Genomic DNA, 17,055 nt, shown 5'->3' with positions numbered 1-17,055 from the left:
GTCATAGGAAAAGCAACTGGGCATACAAGAAAAGTAGAACAAGTTTTGGCTAAGAACAACAACAACAACAAAAGTGGTATGAGAAACGGAGATGTATTTTTGAGGGAAAGGAAATTAATTGTGTCCTAAAGTGAGGCTGGTTGTTTCAGGATGGGAAGGAGAAAAAACAGGACAGAAATGTGAATATAGAAAGGAAGGTTGTAGAAGGTTTGTGAAAAGGTGATCTTGCAAAAGGAAATTCCACGTGAGCAAGCTGAGTAATGTTAACGTAAAAAAAAAACCATTGAAACCTGTAAAGAATTTTTGTGAGTTTATTTGAGCCAAACTGTCGACATATGCCGGGAAGCAGAACCTCAAGGAATTGAGATAGTGCTCCCAAACTTTTTTTAATTTTTGTCCATTGTAAAACCTTTCCAACAATATACTTAGTTTCCTTCTTTTTGCATGTTATTGGAATTTTACACTTGCTAATATAAAATTCTTGACATTTTTTTTTTTAGCAGATACATTGTAAACTGCAAGGCGTACACACAGAAAAAAGCCAGGAGCCAATTTTTTCCATAATGGTTTATAGGAAAACTAGAGGCCTGATGCACAAAATTCACGCATGGGTAGGGTCCCTAGGCCTGGCCAGCAATCAGGGCTGATCTGTGGGGTGACCGGCAGGGCAACCAGGGGGCCCCCCCTGGCACCCGCCCCTGGCAGGGTGATCAGGGGGTGGCGCCAGCCTGCTGTTACCAGTCGCCTCCCTCTGTGGGGCGGCCGATGGGGTGACCTGTGGGGTGACCGGCGGGGCAATCAGGGGCCCCCGTTGGCACCTGCCTTGGCTGGCCTGGGGCCTGCGGGTTGGGGGCAGCTCATGCATTGAGTGTCTGCCCCCTGGTGGTCAGTGCACATCACAGCAACCTGTCGTTCCACCATTCTGTCAATTTGCATATTAGGCTTCTATTATATAGGATGGCAAATTTATCTGCAATTCCCATGATGTGAAGTGATAGCATACTTATTTGATATCATGTAGGACTATATGTATTTCAACATGTTATATATCAGATACAGCATTCTATATATATGGCAAAGAAAAACATTACAGGGCTGTGATTTTTTAAAACATTTTAAAACTTAAATATTGTCATTTTAAATTCTTAGTATAACTAGTCTATTAAATCATTTCTTCAAATGACTAAAAACCATAAATATCTTTATTTAAACTTTGAAAAAGGGGTGGCTTCCTCTTCATACCCTGCATGTTTTTTTGTTTATATCCCTCTATGTCCAAGGGAGAGTGTTGACCTTAAAATACAGAACCACAAGAACAGGATACGTGATTTTTCCAAATACCAAGTATTTGGAAATGTTTGTTTATAAACAAAACTATGGAATATAGAAATTGACATTTATTCTAGTATGGACCTAAATTTGACCTTCTAGGATTACTATATCACTCTTTTCATATAGAAAGAACTCAGTTTTCTCAGACCCTTATATCCTCAACAGATTATATTTCTAAATCAACATGAAAATAAACTGATGTAAAACAAGTCTCTAATGTAAACGTAATTTTTATTGAATTCATTTATATGGTAACTAGTGACCCGGTGCATGGATCTGTGCACATTAAAAAGAAATTAATTAGAAGGTGGCCAGCGGGGCAGTACTTGGTAAGACGGGCCGGACACGCCCTGGAGCCAACCTCCCACAGTCCCTCTCCAGCCGGTCGCACCTGGGGTGGCACTGTGGCTCAAAGGGCGTCTGCAGTCAGCAGGGTCCCTCCGGCAGGTGGGGTCCCTCAGCCTGGCCTGCAGGGATTGGGCCGAAGCCGGCTCTCCAACATCCCCCAAGGGGTCCTAGAGTGCAAGAGGGTACTCTGCAAAGTTGCTATCGTACAGGGTGTGAAACGCAAATGCAAGTGTGCAGTAAACCAGATTCAGGGCCAACAGTGCCCCAGCAACAACATAACCCACGGCTGAAGGTGGAATCACACGGCCCCACGAGGAATCGGGCTCCCTCCTCTCTGGTTTTGGGGTGCAGCAGCTCCTGCGTTGAGTGCCTGCCCCCTGGTGGTCAGTATGCATCATAGCAACCAGTTGGACAGGCCGGGGGACACTTAGCATATTAACCTTTTATATATATAGATGAGTCACAGGTATTAAAAAAAAAAAGTTTAAGTCATATTAAAATCTCACCTACTGAACGATTGGAAAGGTAATTCCGAACACTGATATTGCCTAATTGATCCGGTGTCACTTGGTCCACTTGAAGACAGATTTCTGTATCTTCCCCTCGGATGTGAATTTCCCCATTAACACCAGTAATTTTAAACATCACGACTGACATCTAACAATGATTACATAAATAATATTAGTATACCAAGTAATTCAAACAAAAATTTAAAAAAATAACTCAGGAAACTACAATCTCTAGAAATACAACTTAGGCCTAATAAACCAAATATATACTTGTGATCAAAAGAATGTGGTTACTACATTATTGTCATAAATTTCAGCCCCCTTTCTTCTTACTCAGTCAAGAGAAGAATTTTTTGAACACAAAGACTAATTACATGACATTTCCATGTGAAATTATTTTCATTTGGAACATATTTTCCAAATCATCCAGAGAATATCTCACTGGGTGAAGAGGCTTAAATAAACCAGTAATATATTTCTTTTGTAGAAAGCCCCTCATAGGAACTATCAACCTTATCATCAAACTATTTCAAAGTATATTTAAATTGAAACTAAAATAAAGGTGAAAAATAAAAGATGAAAAAAGATAGAACCTCCCCTCAATACAAAAAAACAAAATTTTTAAGTGAAATTCAGAGAAAAACAACTCAGTAAGATGAATTTTCAAGAATAGAAAATGAGTTTTCAAGAAAGAACAAAGTGAATCACCCACAATCTACTCATTTTATATATTAATGTCTTAACATGTGAACACATTAAGTTGGCATTTCTCTTCATAGAATCTCTGAAATGATTACCAGGTCATTATGGTTTTCTTGAGCACCCTCTGAATTCGTACTGATGGCATCTGGAGAGGTTTCACCATAATTCTGTAGGTTTGCAGTCGCATTTGCACTATTTGCTGGGTTCTGATAATTTGTACTTGAGTTCTTTTTAATAACTGAAATAATACAAAATAAACTAATAAAATCAGTTTTACCAATAATCCAAAAATGTTATATTTATCTAACCAAAATGGGCTATCCCTTTAACTTTTTCCTAAGCATAGCCTTGTTTAAAAGACAATAAACAAAGAAAAATTAAATTGTGATTAGTTAGCAAATAATAATAACTTCTCACAATAAAATGTTAGAGATACTTAAGCCCTAAACTTAGTCTGAAATCTACCACAGCTGACTTCAGCCTGTGTTCTCCATGCAGGCACGGTGCTTCTGTAACTAGCAGGTTCGTGGTCAGCCAGCGTGGCCCGCTTTACTCTGTTCTACATTGGATAATTCCAGTCTGACCACTTAATTTTTCTTTTTAGTACCCTACAGTAGCTTCTAATGATCTTCTACATGAAGTTAATTCCACTACCATCAATGTAATCATTCTCCACTCTTATCTACCTGTCATACTTTCTCAATGTGCTGTATTATTTCCATATTTCTCAAATTCTCTGAGGTAAAAGACAATTTTTTTAAGTGTCTGTCACAGATCAATTATTAGAAAATTACTAGAAAAATTAGTAAATTACTAGAAAGATTAGAAAAGTCAAAGACATACAAAACATGGTCTCAATGTTTTATTATATTTACTACCATATAATAAGCTCCCATGAGCAAATCCTGCTATGGGACTAAGTAGATATAGTCTGGACTCCTGTCCTAGGACCACATACTTAAGAATCATCATGCTAATTAAGGTCACCTAATCAACATTTCACATATAGAAGTCTCTGTAAGAGCGCTAGTAGCCTTAATGCTGTTCTGCTTTATGATCTACTAGAGGCCCAGTGCATGAATTCATGCATGGGTGGGGGCCAGCCAGCCTGCCCCGATCAAGGCTGACCAGGCGGGACCAGTCGGGGGGAGGGGATGCGGCCGGCCAGGAGGGGCCGCAAGCAGTTGGCCGGCCAGCCCCACCCCCTGGTCGAACTCCGGGTTGAGGGGACAATTTGCATATTAGCCTTTCGTTATATAGGACATACAAATAAATGCTAGATGTCAGCCACACAAAAAAAGAGAAATATCTGGTTAAAAGAAGCACATATAAGATACATATATATAATATAAATGCTTTATTGTGTTGTTTTACCTTTTTCCAAAAAACTATCACTTCCATCACTTTCTAACAACTGTTCTTCCAATATCATGCTGTCAAGTGAAATGGTATCCAATGAGGTTTGTGAGGAGCTTCTTTTTATGTTCTTATAAGATGTACAGTGTGGAACCAGGTTCGGTGGGCAGTGTTCCTTAGGCTTCCCACTGTTAACAAACAAAATTATTAGAAGATCATCACATATAAGGTAAAAAAGTCTTTCTAAAAAATACCTCTAACAAAATAAAAATATGTATACAGTATCCACAAATTTATAATTTATATTTTATAAATATAACCTTAAAGTATTTTCATGTTTTGAAAAACCTGCTATTCCATGTGTTAACTCTAACAATGCCATATTTTGCCATGCGATTTCAGGTCCAAAATCAAAATACGCTCATACACAAACTCCCCCGCCCCCTCCCAATAGCACACTGTTACCTTAAAGATGACTGTGATTTAAGTGTTCTCACTGTGGGTGCTTCTTCTTTACTGAATTCCAGGTTCTCAGTGAGCGAAGCTGTTTCTGGCAGCAAATCTTCAGCTTTAAAGATCGACTTTATGGTTTCATTTCTTTTACTAGTTAAACTACTTGAAAGCACATTTTGATTACCATCATTATCAAATGACAGCATGTCTGAATGTTCTTTGTAGTTTAAGACACTATTTGAATCTGTATGAGATAAATTCCTTTTGTCCCTTGTTTCTAATCCAATTTCTTCTGAGCCACTTTTGCAAAGAATTCCACTACTTTCATCTTCACTTATTCTCTCTAAATTTTTATCTGACAAATAATCCAGAAAAGAAATGCCTTTTTGCAGATTTGTATCACTAGCTGATTTAAAAAGCAAAGGATCCTTCAAAGGGACATGGCTAAGGTCAACACTCATAGATCTGTTCTCTGACATATGATTAACAGTTACACTTCTAATTTGATTGATACCATTATTAACTTGTTTCCGTTTTGAAGATAAGAATTCTCTGTTTTCTGTAGGCAAATAATCGGGAACTATTGGGTTCACACCTCCAGAAATAGGAGACTTAACAGTATTTGCTTGTTCCACTGGATGTAGTAAAAGAGCCACTTCGGCACTTTTAAGTAAAATTCCAATGCAAACGGATGTCTGACTAGCAGGACTGCCAGTCACCGCTTCTACATCATTCCTTAAGTTCTCTGAAAGCAGGATAAGTGATTCATGGAGGAAAAGCAAGAACAGATACTGGTAGTGATTGATCTGCATACTGACGTGTTTATGAACATGAACCAGGACGTGAATATCTGCATCTGATGAAGAGGAAAATCTTAAAAATGTATCGGAAGATTTCTGCCTACCATTTGTTAAGGGCTCAGACTCTGTACTGTAATACTCCTTCAAGAGCTTTTTCCGCTTCAATCGGCCAGTCAGATCACTAGATTCACTTTGTGATGTATTTAGAGATATGTGATTACAAGTCTGAAGCTCTTTTTGAGACAGTGCATACCTTGTTGGCTGACAAATCCAGAAGGAAAGAGGGAAAGAGTCTACAAAACTTAGTGGTCGTCCTTTTCCGCTTTTCATCCCTTCATAATCTATCCAAAATTGAGAAAAGTACACAGCCCAAACATCTGTGGCAGCAGAAGTTTTAAGAGTGTGTTTATTCAACTTGGGAGTAATATTTCCTTTATAAACTTCATGCATTTTGGTATCTTGTTCATGAGCATGTCTCTGGAAGATTGGATGTAGAAGATTAAAACTGTCACCTGACTTGGGGAAGCTAGTATACGTTTTACTGAAAAAGTCACAATCTTTAAAGTCTTGAAACAAGGCTTCTAGGTCAGAATGTCGACAGTTTGGACAGTGCCTTGTATTTGTGGCAATCATTTCAGAACTCTGAATAGAAATTGCATGTGGTTGATCTTGATGACATTCAGATTTCATTTCAGAAGGAATAACAACCTAGAAAAGAGAAAATATTTTTAAAAAATAAAAATATATTACAAATCCATATAAAATAAAATAATCAAGAACATGACTTAGCTCAGGAATTCTTTTTGATATTACCCCTCAAAACACTAGTTTCCTATCCAGACATAAAATACTCTACCCCCCAAAATCTTTTTATTAAACTGAGTAAAAAAGATTTAAGTGATTTACCACTAAGAAACGCTTGAAAAACAAACATAAGTAATGAATAATGTGCATAGCATACAAATATATTTGCATATAACGTATCACAAAGTTAAAAATTTTTAAATTAAATCAGTACTATTAAATGCTTACTATGCCCTGTGTACATATAAGAAAGTGCCAAGTTTAAAAAAGGAAAAATTTTAAAGATATTTGAGGTTCAAGGAATTTGGAGGATGAATAGATGAGTAAATGGAATGACTTGATAGATGTTAATCACTTTTCTGGGAGAAAACAATTAAGAAAATAAACTTAAGTGTATAGGTGCAACTATTTACTAAAATAATTTTCCAGAGATGATTAATCCCAGTGCTTAAAATACATCAAAGAATTCAAAGTGATTGTTTTTAAAACTTTTCATACTCAGAAAATGTAAAGATCATTATATAATTGTACCTTAAATTATAATTATAAATATCACAAAATGTGTTTCTTTATATTGAATATTATAAGATCTCTGAAACATTTCTGCACTGTAATTGTTGTGTTATTAACCTCATTTTACAGAGAATTAAAGGTACATAAATTTAGTCTTCCATCAACACTGAAATTTTCATCCATGCCCAAGTCTTATTCTATTTACTATACTAAACTGTTATTCTTTTTTTAATTTTCCTTCCTTTAAAGTTTAAATAACCATGGAATTCAGACTACCAGTTACCTGGCTATAATATAAAGCAACTTTCTATTACCTTTGGGTATTAATAATAGAATAAATGTGAATAAATAATACTTAGATATAATTTTAAAGCTTCATTGTATTATTTACTCTCCTTAAAACAAAATTTTATCAGCTCTGGTGAGAAGTATGAAAAAAATGACTGACTTAAACTTCTACTGATTACCTCCAAATGGATAAGCAATGAAAAATAAATAAAAGAAAGATAAAGAAGCAGGAAAAAGTCTCTTAAAGCTTCTATAACAAAATCAAAATTAAAACAAATTTCAAAATCAAAATTAAGATTGCAATGAAGCTGATTTAAATTGAGCACCCCTCTTAAATTCTGGAAATTAAAATGGTGTTAACTTTTCTTCTATAACAATGGTTATGTTCTCATAGCCACTTGTTTATATGGTACCTTTAGCATTAAGCCATCAACTCGAATATCAACATGCTCATCAGATTTTGAATTGTCATTCAACTTGTATATAGCCATAAATTGACTAAGGCTCTGTTTTAAATCCAATAGAAATTGATTTAACCACAGAATACTTCTTTCATCCACAGTAAACTGTAGTGCATTCAGCTGGCTATAAAGGTTGGGAGATGGAACTGTGGAGAAAAAAAATTTTAAAAGATTTTTAATAAACAGATAGTTCTTAACCTTCCCTGAGAACAGAAAAGACATTTTTAACAAGTTTTATTCTTTTTCAATTTAGGTAAAAAGATTTTCAGATGTTCTTTCCAAAATTGAAGTGACACGTGTGGATTGATAGCAAACACGTTTAGATAGATAAAAACAATTTTTTGTTTCACTAACTAAAAAATATGTAATTTAATCTAAAACTAGCTATATAAATGGGAAATACTGTTTACATCTATTTTCCTAATGTGATAGTACCAATTAGCAAACTTCAAAAAACCTTACCTTTTTAATGAATTATGACACCAAAGTTGTGATCGTTAATCCCTTATTTCTATAAGGACTTTTACTACCTGAATCTGAATATGAATCCTCCACAATGAAAGAACCAAGTCTTAATGATTAATTTCTTATGAAAGTGGTAAACCAGGCGAATCTTTTTGACAGGAGGGACCACGTGCAGTTTTACTCTCCCCTTAATCCTAAACCTACCTACCATAGTGCTTGGTGCAAAGTGAAAACTCAATTATCCCTTAAATGATCAAATGAATACTCTTTTTCATAGCTTCCCAAAATAGAAGAATGCCTAGGAGTTGATAAATGTTTTAGTGCCAATATATGTTCAAGTAATATTTATAATTAGAGTGTATATCACTTCCTGAAATCCACATATATTTGCATCATAAAAGCCAATATTATTTTCAGATCATTTTGATGAAGATATTTTATTCTCAATATTCAGACCTATTTACTTCTACCAAAGCAAAGTAGTATATATATATATCTAGAAATTTTAAACTATATTAATTTAAGGAAAATAGACTCAAGTGGTGGGATACCAGTAAAGATAGCATTATAACAATGTCCTGAATAGGATTTATTTGCCTGCTTTCCTTCCTTCCTTCCTTCCTTCCTTCCTTCCTTCCTTCCTTCCTTCCTCCCTCCCTCCCTCCCTCCCTACGTACGGGAGGTGACCAGTCACTATTTCTCTTTCACATTTCTTTCTTTCTCTCTCCCTCTCTCTCTCCTCTCTCTTCTCTCTTCTCTCTCTCTCTCTCTCTCTCTCTCTCATTTACTTTCTTTTAGCAAAGATTCACTGAATGGTAACTAATTTTGTGAATTGTGTTAAGCACAAAGAATTAATTTTTAAAAATAGGGCATGGTCCCTTTCTTAAAAAGTTCATAGACTATTACACGAGACAGACATGAAAAAAGCAAAATATAATTCAAGTCCAACAGAGACATTCAATTGGGATGTAGAGGTGCTTGTCATTAGAAATAGCAAGGAAGTGGGATGCTGAGAAAGGGAAGAAAGGAGAAGGAATCTCAAGTATATATTAAGTGATGATGACAGCCACAGAAAAGACTAGACAGCAAATGTGGTCCTCAAGGCTAGAGCACAAAAGCAAAGGACCCTGACTGAGATCTGGGACAGAGGAAGAAACCTGGTGCTCTAAGCAGCAGAAAGATCTACATGCAGTTTCTAATGGGGGGTCTACTTCTGAAATAGATTATTATGTACCTATTAAAGTATTTAAAATGAACTTGGAGAAACCTGGGATATGCTCATATAATTAAGAGAAAAGAACAGGATGTAAATCAAATATGGAAAAGAAGCATGCATTAAAAACAGAACAATACTCTACTTCTTGTTATGGTTTGAACTATGTCCCCTCAAAATTGATATGCTGAAGTTCTAATCTCCAGTACCTCAGAATATGAATGTATATGTAGATAAGGCTTTTAAAGAGACAATCCTATATAATAAAAGGCTAATATGCAAATAGACCGAACAGCAGAACAACCAAACAACTGGTCACTATGACATGTGCTGACCACCAGGGGCCAGACCAAGGCAGGGCGCCAGTCGCTGTCATTGGGGCAAGCCTCTGGTGGTTACTGAAAATTCTTTGCTCCCGCGCACCGTGGTCCCACCTGGCGCTCACACCCGCTGCCAGCGCCAGAGCCTTTGCTCTGTTGTTTAAACCACTCAGTGTGTGCTTCTTTGTTATGGCAGTGCTATCACACTAATACGGTTAGGTATTAGAAGAAGTTGCTCTAAATTGTAGGCTATTTTTTAAATTTTGGCAGTTTATAAATATATAATAAACATATTACATTTATAATTATTTTAAAAGTTGTATGTTTTTTTTGTTGTTTTTTAAATATATTTTATTGATTTTTTACAGAGAGGAAGGGAGAGGGATAGAGAGTTAGAAACATCAATGAGAGAGAAACATCGATCAGCTGCCTCCTGCACACTTCCTACTGGAGATATGCCCGCAACCAAGGCACACGCCCTTGACCGGAATCGAACCTGGGACCTTTGAGTCCGCAGGTTGACGCTCTATCCACCAAGCCAAACCGGTTAGGGCAAAAGTTGTATGTTTTTAAAGTTAGATAGCTTAACAGAGAAATGAAACATAAGGAATGAAAGTGGATCCCTATACATGGGAATTCAGTATACTACCCTCTTAACATTTAAGTGTGTTTGAAAATTTTCCATAATAAAAACAGTTAAAACATAACCTAGCAATTCCACTCCTACATATCTAGGGGCCTAAGATTTAAATTTCTGGGGGAAAATTTATATTTGTATCAGAAAAAATGTATAGGTTATAGAATGAGATTTTAATTCCTTTGGCACATGTTAATAAAACTGATAGAAATAAACCTAGATTAGAAGCTAGAAATCCTGGAAACTAGCCTTCACTCTGAAGAAAAATTACTAGTTCAATGATGCATTACTTAAGGAAAACAATTTTGGGAGGTGTGGGAGAGGGCTGGAAACAATAGGATTACCCAATAATAGACAAATGGCTGTGAATGCCTGGGGAAACCAGTGGGGAGAAACGAATTTCCATTTAGAAGACCCATGCTTGAGTTTCAGCTATGCCACTCTACTGTTTATAAGGTGCTGAGCAAATATCTTTATCTTAATTTTCTCATCATTTTAGTCAGGAAGGTAGAAGAAACAAATGAATGAAAAACACACAAGACTGTTGAAAAACATAAAGCGGTGAGGATTAGATCCCAAAATCTGGCACAAACAAAAATTAAAGTGATAAAATAGTTCTATGTTTGTTTCTCCAAAGTAATTTCTAGGCTACCCCCTTTTGTTTTTAAATATTTTTTAAATTGATTTTTAGAGAGAGTAATATTGATGTGAAAGCAAAACATTGATCAGCTGCCTCCTGCACACCTTCGGCCAGGAATCTAGCCCACAACCAGGGCATGTGCCCTGACTGGGAATTGAACCAGCAACCTTTCATGGCACGGGATGATGCCCAGCTGAGCCACACTGCCCAGGGCAGGCTACCTTCCTTTTATGTAACAACAAAGGCATGAGATCAGAAATCCCCTTTGAAACTAAGAACCTATATTAAGTCAGTATTAAACAAATGGGCAAAGTAGGTCAAACTATTTTGGAATCCCACTTTTAAAGAGAGGACGTAAAAAAAATTTTTCCCAATAACATAACCTATTTCATTTAAACGCTTCTATTCAATTACGATTTTTAATTGTAATAATGAAAAAGGTACCACATAAACAAGGCAAATTTTAGTTTGAAGGACTCCTAGATCAATGGAGACAAACAAAACAGAATTTTAACAGTCAAAGAACACAAATGTAGAATCATTTTAACTTTCAGCAGCGAAAGTAGGTTACAAATAAAAATTCATGGAATATATGTTTAACTAAAGACAAATGCCAAAAGTTGTCCAAGGTGTGTGTGTATGTATATGTGTGTGTGTGTGTGTGTGTGTGTGTGTGTGTTTATACATACATACACACACACACACACACACACATTAAAACCAGGCCAAAAAATTCTGTGTAACTAAAAGGATAACTTCATTATTTATTTTTTCCAATTAAATACAGTTTTATATTTATGTAGCAGAAATATCAATGGAGTTTGACTAAAGGGAAAAAATTATCTTATTCTATAAATAGCCTAACTGTCATTAAACAGTCACCAAGTATAAAAATAAGTAAAAATTGAAGGATAAAATGAAGCACGAATACTACATAATTCCTGACATCAAGTATCCTACAAGCTAGTGAGGGAAAAGAACATATGAACAAATAATAATATATAAAAAGGCTATACTAGAATCGTATACTACACACAATGATAACAAGAGTAAAGAACAATGGACCTTTGCTTCTTTTTTCACATTTATAAAACTAAAAAACTTAGCAAGAAAAAAACAACTTCCCAAGTCTTGAACAAATGATAACAAAATAGGAAACCCTCTTACTTGGAAAATCCTTTCCATCTGGATAGTAATATTCTGTGAATTCTATATAGACAGCTGACATTTCTTGTGGAAGATACAGGGATTTTTTATTGCAAGAAATCATACTTTTGGGGGAAGAACGACATTGTTCTGCTGTAGAGACCTAAAAAAATAATTAAATTTCCTAAAGTAACACTGAATATCAAAGCCCTTATGCAGCATAAACATCACTTCAAACTCTTAAAACTGCTTCCAATAATTTATGAATGGTTAATTTCCAAAGAAAATTTTATTATATAATTAACTTCACATTAAGTTATTTTAAAATCAACTATTCAGAAAACTATAATCTCTTTGGAATATTATCAATTACAAAATCAACTTGTACAACATTCCTTGCAAACTTATTATTCTGAGCCTTAAGATAACAGACAGAATATTTCTACAAGATAATACAAATAAGTCAATGGCGGGGTATGGACATAGTTCTAAGTCCACAAGATTAAAAAGCTTGTTTAATATATACTTTATAATAATTCTCTACTCAAATTTCTTTATTAAGAAAAGTATTATATACAGTTTTAGTTTGAGATGATAAAAAATTATGAAGATAAACAGTGGTGATAGTTGTACAACAATGTGAATATACTTAATGCCAATGAACTCCACACTTAAAAATGATTAAGATGATAATTTTTATGTTACATATATTTTACAATAAAAATAATACAATTATGCTTCTCAAATCCTTTAAATTATTAAAAATACACTATTAGTTTTAAGGTTCTCATTATACTCACCCCAAAACTGATGATTTATAATTATATTAAAAATGTATATACTAATTTCCCCAAAGTTCAACCGATAGAGTTTTATCAATTTCACTTATTTATGCTTACTTAGTAGACTAGAGATGTATCTACAAGTAATTTTCTTCATTCATTCAACAAACATGTATATTTCTCACAACGTGAAATGCTTTTTCAATAGTTTTCTCCTATGTAAGTTACTAATCAAACCTTTTGATTATTTATAGTCTATAAATTTAAGTCAGTTCTTTATATGATCTAATTAAGAAGCTTTTCTCTGCATATATGAAAATAAATCCTTTTCAAGTCAAAGTGTCAAGTTATTTTATAGTCAATGGTTTATTCCCCCTTTTCCTTTAATAGTTAGAAAGTTATTAAAAATGGAATGAACATTCTATTTTATTTTCTTCCAGTTGCTGTTGTTTTGTTTTCATGTATTTATATTTGTATATGTGGAATTTCTTTACCATATTTCACCTTCAACCATTTGAGATTATGGATAATTCATTACCATTTAAATTTATCAAATCTCCTTCCTACTTTAAAGTCTGTTTCAAATGAAATGCACTATATATAGAATGTAAAGAAAGAAGCAATTGCACAATTAAAAAAAAAACAAAAACAAAAAACCACAACCTATATATAGAATGTAAAGAAAGAAGCAATTGCACAATAAAAAAAAAAAAAACCCACAAGTCTTAAATCAGGATTTCCCAAAATTAGCACCATTTAGGGCCAGATAATTCTTTGTTGTGGGGGCCATCCAGTACATTGTACAATGTTAAGCAGAATCACTGGTCTCTACCCACTAATGTCAGTAGCAACCTCCTCCAACTGTAACAACCAAAATTGTCCTCAGGCAATGCCAAATATCCCCTAGGAAGCAAAATTGGCCTCAACTGAAAACCAATGAGTAAAATGAAAACCTTTCAGATAAAACTAAGTTCAAAGTCATAGGCTTATCAAAATAAATGAGAACATTTCATAAATGCTAATACACATCTGAAATACTTCCTTTTATTTTAAAAAAATACATCACATATTCTATTGTGTTGGTCTCAAGGACTGTGAGGTTAGACCATGTTGTGAGATCATAGCCCGAATAATATTTTTAGTGGAAATAGGATATAGAGTTCTTAGCTATAAAATTATGTGCACTATATAGACAATACTTGGTAGTTCAATAAAGCAAAAAGGTATTTTAGTTTCTTCCACTAAGACAATTGTGTAATAAGGAATCTGGACTACAGAGAAAGGTCTGGCCTTTGTCTCTGCCCCTGGGAGGCAATTCTAAGCTACTGGAATTTCCTATTCATGGTGGATGACCCCGGGACCACAACATGATAGTTTATGCCCACAAGATGTCTCAGAGTAGGACTGGCCACATTTTGATTGCCTTAGTAGTGCCTAGAGGGTGGACACCTTGGGTCACGGGGTATCAGTATACCTAGAGACTGAATTCAACTACGAGGGCAATATTTCATGCATATTGGTACATGTCCATGTCAGGAGGCTAAGATGTCCTGAGGAAAAAAGCAAGTTCTGAATTTATAACCCTCCCAGGCTCCATGTTATGCTCTCCTATGGCTGATTCTAATTTGTATTCTTTCCCCTGTAATAAATGTGACTCTGACTATAGTAAATTGATTTCAGCAAGTTCTGTGAATTTTTCCAGTGAATTCTCCAATCAGTGGGCAGTTTATAGAAACTCCTGAACTTGCAGTTGCTATCAGAAGTCTGGTGCAGACTTGGCAATTTAAAGGACTTCAAGCTTAACCACACAATGTGCCTAACCCTGGGAAACTATACACACAGAAATTAATGAACTAATATTTTCTATCCTATCTAATTTAGTCACTTCACAAAACTAGTCAAGATGTTTTAAAACAAAATGGTGGCATTAGTTTAGAAAAGTTGCTTGCAGAAGATACTAAACGTATTTATCAGAAGATTTAATTTAAAAAGTGAAACATACCTGATATATATTGAAATCTGCAAGTCTAACCACAACAGAACTAGACATTAACTTAGCTTTGGACTGTTGAGAAAATACTGAAGGTATTCTGGAAGTCCCTTTCACAGCTGAGTCTTTCTCTGTGGGAAAAAAATCCTTTCAGTTTACTGCAAATTTTTTTTCTAATAGTCACTCTTTTACTGTTATGACAGCTACTAGAAATAAAGGTAAACTCTGATTTCTCAAATGAGATAATATATGTGGAAATACTTTACTAGTATATGTAAATTGATATAAAAATGTTAAGTTATTGTGATTATTTTTTCATGTTGATTAGCCCTTAACTAGGAATCACATCACATTTAAGGTACTCTCATGTGATAACTTTTGGCTGAAATATTTATTAAGAGAAGTCTAAACATTTAAGAGTCAAATATTCTATCTGGGTATTAGCCTTATATATTTTTTAAAAGTGCTTTGTTCCATACACCTATGGTCTGAATGAGATGCAGGATATTCATACACTAATTAAACACAATACTTATTCACAGAAACCACCATTTTATGAAAACACACACACACACACACACACACACACACACACACACACACACACACATATATATACATCTCAGGGAAATGCCATAAATACAATATCAGGGGAATGCCATAATGTTGTTATAAGTAAAATACCTGTTTGTGTGTGCTGGGGAGAGGCATGTGTTGGGGATTTAGGAGGTGAACCTACATTATGATCCTTTATAGCCTGTTTAAGCATTTCAACGTTGCACTCAAATTCATGTAACAACTCGTCGGCCCATCCATTTTTTGTCTTGGTTGCATCACTAAAATACATCCAATGATTACAACTATCTCCTAAAAAATGAATAACAAGAAATTGCACTGAAAAGTTCACCATTTTCATTTATTCTCGTATGCTTTTAGTGAGATTTATTCATATTCAAGGGATTCTTCAATTTCCCAATAAATTTATAGCCTTTACCTACTACAGATTTTAATATTCCTAGAAAATATGAGCAAACAGTTGGAATAGAGGGAAAGAAGATCAAAAGGAAATAATCTAGGAGGGTTTCCACCTAAAAGTAGCCCTTGCTAAAATGTCACTCAAAGTTTCCAATGGAAGCAGCACTGCTGGTGTACCTTCACTGAATGCTCCACCACCTGGCATAGCTCCACCAGACAGAATCCCAGAGAACAACAGCAAAGAAAATAGTCTTTTCATCAAAGATCTGTTGAAAAGTGATTAACAAAAACTTATCCATAAAAATGATGAGGATTATTAAAAAACTGAAGAAATTGATAAAAATTCCCAAGATAGACATCAGTCATAAAGATATCTATACTAATAAAAGGATAATATACTAATTACACCGGACGTCTCTTCCGGACCACCTTCCGGATGTCCTTCCTGACACAGCCGGCCAGGGCAAAGCCGCCCATGGTCCCGGGTGCCTGTGGCTGCGGCCGGCCTGGGAAAACCCACCCCTGGTCCCAGGTGCCTGTGCCTGGCCAGAAGGAGGGAAGCCCAGGTCCCAGGTACCTGTGGCCGGTCCGAGGAGGGGAGCCTAGGTCCCAGGTGCGGGGTCAAGGAAGAGGCAGTTAGGGGTGATCAGGCTGGCAGGGGAGCAGTTAGGGGCGATCAGGCTGGCAGGGGAGCAGTTAGGGATGATCAGGCAGGAAGGCAGAGGTGGTTAGGGGCGATCAGGCAGGCAAGCAGTTAAGAGCCAGTGGTCCCAAATGTGAGAGGGATGTCCCAAATTGGAGAGGGTGCAGGCCAGGCTGAGAGACCCTACCCCCATCCCGCCCCCAACCCCGGGCCGTGCATGAATTTCTAGTATCTATATAGAAGTTTTTTACAGAAATAATTTAAAAATCAGGATTATGTTTCTCTGTAGCAACTAATGAAAGAAATCTTCTACACTAATAAAAGACAAAGATGCTAATTGACCGTAACTTCACTATGCCCAAGCCACGCCCAAACGCCCAACAGCCAATCAGAGCGACTATATGCAAATTAACCCAACCAAGATGGCGGCTGGCAGCCACGGAGCTGGAGCAAGCCAGAGGTTTGGTTGCCCTGGCGATGGAGGAAGCTAAGCTTCCCGCCTGCCCTGGCCGGCTGTGGCCTCCGCAAAAGGCACCAAAGTTTCAATTATAGAAGCTAAATAAATCCCAGATCCCTGCTTCCAGCCAGCCTCCACTGGGAACTTGGGTGGCTGTGGGCTGTGGCCAGCCAGCAAACAGCCATCAGCCCCTCACCCAGGCTGGCCAGGCACCCCAGGGG

The 17,055-nt window shown here is 36.0% G+C and overlaps 1 protein-coding gene across 5 annotated transcripts in view; it reads right to left on the bottom strand.

Moving 5' to 3' along the window:
• The window catches only part of UHRF1BP1L (UHRF1 binding protein 1-like), a 79,338-nt gene that overhangs the window by 9,266 nt on the left and 53,017 nt on the right, over nucleotides 1-17,055 (bottom strand). For 3 of the 5 annotated variants that reach the window (XM_014530035.1, XM_014530037.1, XM_014530036.1), the window contains exons 11-18: nucleotides 15,444-15,626; nucleotides 14,772-14,890; nucleotides 12,009-12,150; nucleotides 7,519-7,712; nucleotides 4,713-6,208; nucleotides 4,266-4,435; nucleotides 2,987-3,129; nucleotides 2,187-2,337 (exon numbers count right to left, since the gene is read on the bottom strand). In XM_014530035.1, the coding sequence (XP_014385521.1) occupies nucleotides 2,187-2,337; nucleotides 2,987-3,129; nucleotides 4,266-4,435; nucleotides 4,713-6,208; nucleotides 7,519-7,712; nucleotides 12,009-12,150; nucleotides 14,772-14,890; nucleotides 15,444-15,626 (2,598 nt within the window). Of the gene's footprint in view, nucleotides 1-2,186; nucleotides 2,338-2,986; nucleotides 3,130-4,265; nucleotides 4,436-4,712; nucleotides 6,209-7,518; nucleotides 7,713-12,008; nucleotides 12,151-14,771; nucleotides 14,891-15,443; nucleotides 15,627-17,055 lie in introns of those variants that run through there. The other 2 variants (XM_014530038.1, XM_014530039.1) reach the window with 2 other exon arrangements.

This window comes from Myotis brandtii, unplaced genomic scaffold (assembly GCF_000412655.1).
Source record: "Myotis brandtii unplaced genomic scaffold, ASM41265v1 scaffold708, whole genome shotgun sequence".
Lineage (NCBI taxonomy): Eukaryota > Metazoa > Chordata > Mammalia > Chiroptera > Vespertilionidae > Myotis > Myotis brandtii.
This window is presented reverse-complemented; position numbering and strand designations above follow the sequence as displayed.